This window comes from Panthera pardus, unplaced genomic scaffold (assembly GCF_024362965.1).
Source record: "Panthera pardus isolate Hobbes unplaced genomic scaffold, ASM2436296v1 HiC_scaffold_22, whole genome shotgun sequence".
NCBI classification, from domain to species: domain Eukaryota; kingdom Metazoa; phylum Chordata; class Mammalia; order Carnivora; family Felidae; genus Panthera; species Panthera pardus.
In genome coordinates this window covers 3,760,983-3,769,985 of record NW_026526788.1, presented here as the reverse complement: position 1 = coordinate 3,769,985, position 9,003 = coordinate 3,760,983, and the positions used below count along the sequence as shown (strand labels likewise).

The following is a 9,003-nucleotide window of genomic DNA, read 5'->3' as shown; positions in this document are numbered from 1 at the left end:
GGCGTCAAAAGCAAAAATACTAGTTTTTCTCTTTGCAGCTTTTCTAGTAGATAACCTTTAGCTCAGCTCCAGCTTCTCACATTATACTCAGAGTTCTGTTTCTGCCCCCAAGTTGCCCCATAACCTGTTTCTATTCCTAAGCCCCTCTGACTGAGCTTTCAGTATATTTGAGGCTCTTTAGAAAACACACTGCCTTCTCATTTCTCCGGCAGCTCCCTCATTGGACTATGCTGAACAGTAGGTTTCCAATCCATTTTCATCAGCCTAAGCCCACCTGCTCTGTATCTTCCAGAAAATCCTCAAACTGTCTTGTCCACTACCTTTTTCTTCTGGGCATAGTACTATGAGATCATTCTTATTTTTACATCTGTGATTTCACTGGGATTTTGGAAGAAAAGGCCCGTAACTTTCCCTGAATATACACTTTTGCAGCAAAGACCCTTACCTGAATTTTCTAATTTTTCTAGAATTATATGTATTATTATTGTAACACAGAAGAAGTATTTGAAAAATAAGGAAATAATTATATTACTACGGCTTGGCATTCCAACCTAATGATGCTCATCCGGAAATGTTATTTCCTGGCATGACAGGTTAATCTCTGGAGAGAAATAGTAAAAATGCCTTGATCCTTGACCAAGTACATTTTCTTTGCATTTTTTTAGGTTAAAAATAAGAAGGATCCATTGGATCATAAATCATTATCCCGTACAACTCCAGATATCTTAATCCAATTAAAACATAAGTAGCCCAAAACAAAGTAGCCCAAAGCCCTAGGCCCAAGGACACTTTATATCTAGACAGATGTTAAGTACTGCTTATCTTATTTCTATGTTGCTTTCTTTGTTATGAAATTTCTTTGCCTTGCCAACAACAGTGTGGTAATTAAACATTTGTTTAACTTATGATCTTTAACGATGTGTTCACAGCGAATAAAAGTCTGGTTCCCAAATACAATTCCATAGCAAATGTCCTGCTTTTACAGACAGAAAAATAAAAAATAATTGGGATGTGATGGGGTGGCTCTCAACAGAAAGCCAGAAGTCCATGACAGAAAGTTCAGTGTCATCGTTCTTTGTATCTGAAGATATCAACAGTATGCATGTGACTGGAGGAAAAACCAACATATTGTATGCATCTGCACAAGGCTCTTTGAATCTGCTATGCTAACAGTTCAAAGGACTTGTCCCTGACAGCTGCCTGCTAAGCCACGAGTATTAATGTATTAATACTACACCGAGATAGGTCCTAACATTTCAATGGCTCACTGCTTCTTAGATCCTCTCCCATTTGGCTATGCTCCCAGCAGTTTATTCAGAAAAGCTGGATTGCAGTAGCTTAGTTTTACAAACAATTAAATGACACGTCTCCCTTATTTATGAGCCTGAAATACTATTTCATGTTTCAATGATTTAAGTAATTTAGGGATAAAGAATGCTTCAGGCGTAGTATCTATTATGATACCCTTAAAAATATAAGTTTATAGGTTGTAGAACTAAAACATGAAGTAGAACCTGAAAATAAGTTGCAAACAGGAAGCACTAAATGCATGAAAACAAGTATTTTTTTTTACTAGAAGTTATAAAAACACCACAAGTTGAGAAATAAATATGGAGTAACTCAAAGAGAATCTTATCCAGCTACTCAGTTTTGTAATTTAAAGTACATTAATTCTTTAGCCTTTGTTGTACTTCAGACACATGTTGAACTAATCATTTTCCTCATCTATTCTCATCATAGGCAATGACTTACTAGTAATCAAATAAACCAGTCAGTTTTTAAGGAATCATTTCTCTAATGATTCTGGCATTGTTGCTTATATTTTTGTCTCTTCCATTGTCATGAAAAAATGCTAACAATTTACACACCACATTGATATCTAGCTACAGTACCCTGCATTATTTTGATATACTGGATGCTTTATATTACCTGAAAAATTACGATCATAGCCATAAGCCATTTCGTATTTGAAAACTTTTACTGTTAAAAATTCTGTACCTCCAAGGAATTATTTCCATAATTTATGATATTCAAAATGTCAGGACTACTTATTGATGCTCATTTATAAATTAAAATACTCTATTGTTTCTATTGCTTAGGACTGTATTATACCCATGGCATCTGAAGCTCCCTAGAATCTGGGACTTTTCTTACTCAACAAAGTTCCTTTCTACCACTCTGTAGCATGAATCTACCTTTTTTTTTTTTTAAAGTTCATCTATTTTGAGAGAGAATGTGCATGCACGAACGCGGACACACACACGCATGGGGGAGGGGCAGAAAAGGGAGGGAGAGAGAATCCAAGCAGGCTCATGCAGTCAGCACAGAGCCTGATGCATGGCTCAATCTCACCAACTGTAAAAAATCATGACCTGGGCCACCACCCAGAGTTGGACGTTCAACTGACTGAGCCACCCAGGTGCCCCATGAATCTACCCTTCTAATCAAGATATTCTCACAGTCCCATGAATACATTATACTCATTCCCATATTTCTTTTATTCATATTGCTTCTCAAAATATAACATCCTCAATCTCTGTCTTTTAAAATTCTATCTATTATGATCATTCAAAAGATAATGCTTACATAATTATTTAATTACTTATAAAGGAAGCAAAATTAGGACTTTGCTTCATACATCCAAAAATATCAGATATGTTAAAAAATGTGGAAGTTAAAATATAACACAGATAGAAAAATATATAAATAAATACTTGAACACAGAATAAGGTCTAAGTATAAAACCAACAGAAGAAACAATCACTAGACTTCATAAAAACAACCTTTTATACTTTAAAAATAACTTTGGAACAACCTGAAATGACAACGATAAACTGAATTTCCAAATAAGAAACTGGAAGACACCTTTCTGAGCTCCCTTCTCCAAATACTTCAGAAAACACCTGCAGGTTGCTTATACACAGCAAACAAAAACATAGTCAATAACCGTGTTTCCAATAAGGATTTTCTGCAGCTTATTCTTAGGATTTCTGCTCGTTTTGACTGCTTAATTTGATCCTCTCCCAATATATTCTTTGAAATGCATGGCTTTCATTAATTTGTTCAACACATGCTTTTATCACACCCCAACCACAAGCCAGACTGTGCTGGATACTAAGACCATACATACTATACCAGTGGGCAAGACATATATGACCTCTTCCATCACTAAACTTAAGCCTAACAGAAGACAAACATCAATCAACTAATCACACAAAATGTGTTAAAAAAAAATAAATAAAAGAGGGGCACCTGGGTGGCTCAGTTGGTTAAGCATCCAACTTCGGCTCAGGTCATGATCTCGCGGTCTGTGATTTCGAGCCCCGCGTCGGGCTCTGTGCTGACAGCTAGAGCCTGGAGCCTGCTTCGGATTCTGTGTCTCCTTCTCTCTCTGCCCCTCCCCCACTTGTGCTCTGTCTCTATCAAAAATAAATAAATGTATAAATAAATAAATAAATAAATAAATAAATAAATAAGCAAGCACTATGACAGTATATAAAAAGGACTTCACCTACTGGGGATATGGGATGTGTATGCATCCAAGATTTCCCTAAAGAATTCATATCTACATAAAACAGTACACTCTACCTGCAGGGGTATATCTTAAATATTTTTGTACTTTTCTTCATCTCACACAGTAAGTTCTTCTATATTTGTTAAATGACTTACTCTCATTAAAACTTATTCCTATTAAAATTATATCCTTTTTAACTAGTCTTTTTTTTAATGGTGTACCTGAAGTTGGCTTTAGGATGACTGATATCTTCAGATGAATACTTTGAGAGATAGTTTAGAAAGATACTTTTATTCTTACAAGATTAAACAACTTAAATCTTACCTAGATTGTAAGGTGATTTCATGATTAATATGGTTAAATAGAAACCATCTAGACATCAAAATAACATTTATAATTCTTAAAAAGAATTATTCACACAAATTATGTACTAAAATAATGTACAGAATTATTAAAAATTGTTTCACTAACAGTACACATAGGTTCTAAAAAATGAAATGTCTTTTAAAAGCACATATTTTCACATTGTATATCCTGGAAGTTTATTTATCACTAATTCGCAAATATCTTTGCATTGCTTGGAAATATTTAGTGAACCAACGTCATCATCTTCTTCAAAGTGATCTGGTGTGCTGCTATCCAGGACATTAAGTTCTAGTTCTGATAAATTAGATGGCAGATAAGAACTCACTTGAGATGTCCGAGGTGACTGGCTTTTTTCTGAAGACTTGCAACCGATTTTTGTTTTAAGTTTAGCAACTTTAGAATTATGCACACTGTTTCGATCTACCTGGTTTCCTTTTTCCTCAGTCCAATGTGATACAGACAAATCACTGGTAGAGATACTAGAATCTTCCTCCAAACTTTTATCTGGAATCCTTGGAATATGAGATCCTTTATGTGAGCGTACTGGTGAGCCAGCTGAAAAAGGTGGGCTAAGAATGGAACTCTTTTCGCTGCTGTTTTTTCTTATGGACAGTCTTGTTTCACTAGACTTACCTGTGTATTGATTATGTTTTGGATTTTCTGCTGCTAAATGGCTACCACAAGCTTGTAAAATTCTGCTAGTATCCTCGGTGGTATAGAAATCTTCGGAAAAGCAAGGACTGGTGAAGTCATCTGAATACTTTAGTTCTGAGATGCTTTCAGAGCAACTACTCCCACTTGGTTTTTCACTCATATTATCAGTAAGAATGTCATCATCGCTGACTTTGACATGCTTATCGTCTATTTCTTTATCTACTACAATTCTGTCAACAACTGCAACCTGTTGGGAAAGACACGGACTTTGGATTTTCCTTTCCATTTCTCCTTCCAAAATACTTGCATGAGGAAACCTTTCTGGGACAATGGAATCTGAAGGACGTATAATTTCTTCCAATAAACCATTATTTGCTCTATGTTCACCACACTCTGTTTTTTCAGTTGCACATTTCAGCTTAGTTTCTTTACCTGTGTGAGGATCATCAAAACCACCACTGATTTGCTTTGAGGTATCACTGTTCTCAGCAAAAGATGCATCTGATTTCGAACACCTATCTTTAGACAGTTGATGTGGCTTCTGAGGTTGTTCCGCAAAGCTGAATACTTTAACTTTGGATGATGGAAATCTGAGTTTTGCACCCAACATCTGTGCTTGCATTTTTCTATACTGTTCTCTTTTTTCATGCACTAACAACATATCAGGGTTTGTTTGCTTTAAACGTAGTTTAAGTGTATTTGTTAAACCATAAAGCAGCCTCCCCCTCGGAACTCTTTTGGGGGGGTTTCCACTGTTCTTTTCAAAATATTTCTCTTTTTTGAGATTTTCACCTTGGTTCTTTTTATACTGAAGATTCACTGACTTGTCATTTTCCCCCACAGAAAGCTTACCCTTCTTAGATTCAGATTTACATGTGCATTTGGCAGAAGACTCTGGTGACTTCTTACCCTCAGTTCTATATAACCAGGCTAAGTGAGGATGTATTTGAGGGGGGCTTGCCACAGGTTGGTTATATAACAAGGACAACTCAACCAACAAAGCGTTTAACAAAGGCAGCTGCCTTATTGTGTTAATTCTACTTTGTTCAGTTTGCCCGTGATACGCAGTTTGATCACTTGCTCCTTTCTCCTGAACATGCGGAGGATTTATGGGCTTCGGAGGACTCTCATGTGTCCCAGAATCAGCATGTTTCAGAGAATCAGTATGTGCTGGGACAGTTACGTGATTTCCCCCCAGAGAAATACCATCCAATTCCTCAGGGGCATTTATTTGAGGTTTAATGGTGATTGTACCCTGTACAGGAGGCATCTTTTCTTGGGTCAAATGAGTGTAATACAGAGGAGGAGGGCAAAATATGTTGGCTTCAATGTCCAACTCTGTGACTCCCTGACATGGGGGGCTAACGCTTCTCACCCCACTAGAATTTGAACAAACAGAGCTGGTTTTGCCATGCTCCACAGAAACCGTGTTACTACAGTTGGTCTTACTATGGAAAGCTATTTCCTTCAAATCCTTCTGTGCCTTCGGGATTTTTAAACTCACAAGGGACTTATCAGCATCTCGTGGTCTTGGCTCTGAGTCTGGCTGCTGTGGTTCCTGTGGGGTCTGGGAACTGACCTCTACAAGCTCCACCCCACCTCCTGCGGTAGCGACTGGCCGCTCAAGATGGCCCAACAAGCTGCTTCCCAAGTCAGTGAAGCGGTAGCCCAGGGCAATGTCCCCAATCCGCTCCCCGACTTGGTTATGCAGAGGGAAACTTCCTCGATGACCCTGGGAGCAGCCGGAGGCGGCCTGCCCCAGGACCTTGTGGGCGGCGGCGGCCAGCGAGATGCTACAGGCACCCAGGAGTCGCGGGGCAGGAGTCGGGCGCCCAGGGGGCAGCTGCAGCAGCAAGGTGTAAAGCGGTGTCCGAAGGAGCAGGCGGTGCAGGGTAACGGGGTGCAGGCGGAAGAGACAGGACTTGCCGCGACCGAAGCTGACCAGGCCAGGCCGGGGTTCCGGGGCTGGGGCGCCGGGGCCGTCAGGAGGGTAAACCAGCAGGGTGGGGAAGTCCAGCAGGCGGAAGGCCACTGCGGGGCACAGGTCGCGCGACGGCCGTGGTGGCGACGCCTCCTCCTCGTCTTCCTCTTGCTCCTCCTCCACCTCGACCACGGGCCGCGGCGGCGGCGGCAGCAGCCCGGCTTCAAGACGCACCCAATCTACGAGCAGCTCCAGCGAGAAAAGCCGCTCGGACGAGGGGACCGCCATTGCTGTTGCCCCTGGAGACGCTGAAGCTTGGGTCTCGCGAGAGACCGGGAGACCACAGCGCCTGTCTCTGCTCTCTCGCGAGACTTAAGGGGGCGCCCCGGCTGGCCTAAGGCTACAGCTGCTGTGGGAATTTTCGCCGCTCAATGTATTTTCCTTTCCAGGCTTGTGTTTACACAATTGCGTATAATCCCGAGGCATGATCACATGATGGCAAAAACAACAACAACAACAACAACAGCAAAACACCAGACTTATTTTTTGTTGTTGTTTTGGTCACGTTTTTATCCCTGCAGATCTCATGCAATTTTGAAGCGGGGTCAAGTCTATATGAGGAAAATGGAAAGTAAATCAGGACTCCCTTTCCAGACCCCAGGGCTAATGAAAGCCAGTGTACTTTCCAAGATCGGCCTTCTCTGGCTGCTGATCCACCCCAAAGATGATGACACAGCTCTGAAGCGGCCTGGGAGCCTCTGTTTGGGTGAATTATGGTAGCACTGAAACACAAAGGGGCTGTGATCACATTTCCATTTGAGCAATCACCATGTGTGAAATTGATGTTAATGATTCCATTTAAAAACAAATACACACACACACACACACACACACACACACACACACACACAGTTGGGGGAAGGGGAAAGATCTTATAACTACCCCAGGTTTTCAAGGAGAGGTACTTCTAACCTCAGTAAATTAGCCAGCCAGATTGGAACCAAGGCTGATAACACAGGGAGCCTTGAATGACAGAGTAAGGAATTTGAACTGTAGTCTGTACAAGTTGTTTTGGACGAGTAAGTGTGATCATAGCAGTGTTTAGAAATATATCAGTACAAATACAAGGATGGATTCTACTAATAAATTGAATTCACAGCAGTCTATTGGGAGGCTTTCTCACCGGTTCAGATGAGGGAGAATGATGGCCTGAAATTGGTCAGGGTCAGTTTAGAGGAGAAAGAGGTGACAGACAAGTCATTTGTGATAGCAGAATTTGGTGACTAAGGGAGAGAAGTTATGGGTGAATTTTTTTTTTTTTTTTTTTTTTTTTTTGCTACTGAAGGAGAAAAAAATGAGGCATAGATTTGATATATATATACATATATGTATATTTAATGTTTATTTATTTTTGAGAGAGTGAGAGAGAGGGTATGCACAAGCAGGGGAGGGGGATGGAGGATCCAAAGCAAAGCTGGGCTCTGTGCTGACAGCAGAGAGCCCGACCCAGGTTCGAACTCATGAACCACATGAGATCACATCCTGAGCTGAAGTCGGACGCTCAACCGACTGAGCCACCCAGGCGCCCTGAATTGATATATATATTTTTAAAAGTTACTTTGGGTTTGGAGGATTGTAGAGTTTGCGGTTCCTGCCAGACATCATGTTTAATTTTAGACAGCTTTATAATTTATAGTTACATTACATCAAAGCTCAGAAGAACATTGTGAAGCTCAAGGGAAATTCAGAATTGGAAGGACTTGATGCTTTAGTGGGAAGACTGAGGAAGGCTCCATTGCAGTATGTAAGTAGAATACACTACTCTTGGCCTTGAGAATCTTACTATCTACTTACAGAGGAAACATTTATCCAGTGACATGCTTAATGGATGGATGACACAAAGCCATAAAAAGCAACATATTCACAAGTGGAAAGCAAGGAGGTATTGAGTCTATATGTGCATCCTGCAACAAGTCTTCTAGATACGGTTAATAGTGTGGCATATCAGCACTTGCATATCTCCCGCATACAGACAGGGAAACCAATGTCCTTCTTCTATAAGGATGTCGCTTCAATATTATGTGAAGTTTCTGCAGGGAGAATATGTTCTTTGCCCAGATACCTTATATTATTGGTATTGCAATACATGAATAATATTTTATAATTGTAAGTAGGGGTAAACTTAACAAGTGAAACTTCTGGTATGAAAATTAAAAAGCTTCCGCATTCATAGACCATTCATGGAGAAATAGCACAGGGGAACGGCCGAGAGCCCGGATTCTGTAGGCAAACAACCTGCCTCAAATCCTGGCTCTGCGGCCATATATTATTAGCTTCTCAACAATTTATCATCTTCCTCACCCAAAAAATCAGGTAGTTATAGTATCTACCTTAGAAAACGATTACAATATGAATATATGTGATATTAGTATTATAGTACTATAGTATACTATGCTAAGTAGTATAGTATATTTATATGGCCTGGCACATAGCAAATACTTGCTAAGATAAATATCTTTTTACTTATTATTTGCCATTTGCAGACTTT

The 9,003-nt window shown here is 40.0% G+C and overlaps 1 protein-coding gene across 1 annotated transcript; it reads right to left on the bottom strand.

Moving 5' to 3' along the window:
- Positions 1 to 3,786: 3,786 nt before the first annotated feature.
- MAP10 (microtubule associated protein 10) lies at positions 3,787 to 6,782 on the bottom strand. Its single transcript, XM_019419000.2, has one exon. It carries the CDS (start codon positions 6,741 to 6,743, stop codon positions 4,035 to 4,037), a length of 2,709 nt encoding a protein of 902 aa, XP_019274545.2. The 5' UTR covers positions 6,744 to 6,782; the 3' UTR covers positions 3,787 to 4,034.
- Positions 6,783 to 9,003: the final 2,221 nt, after the last annotated feature.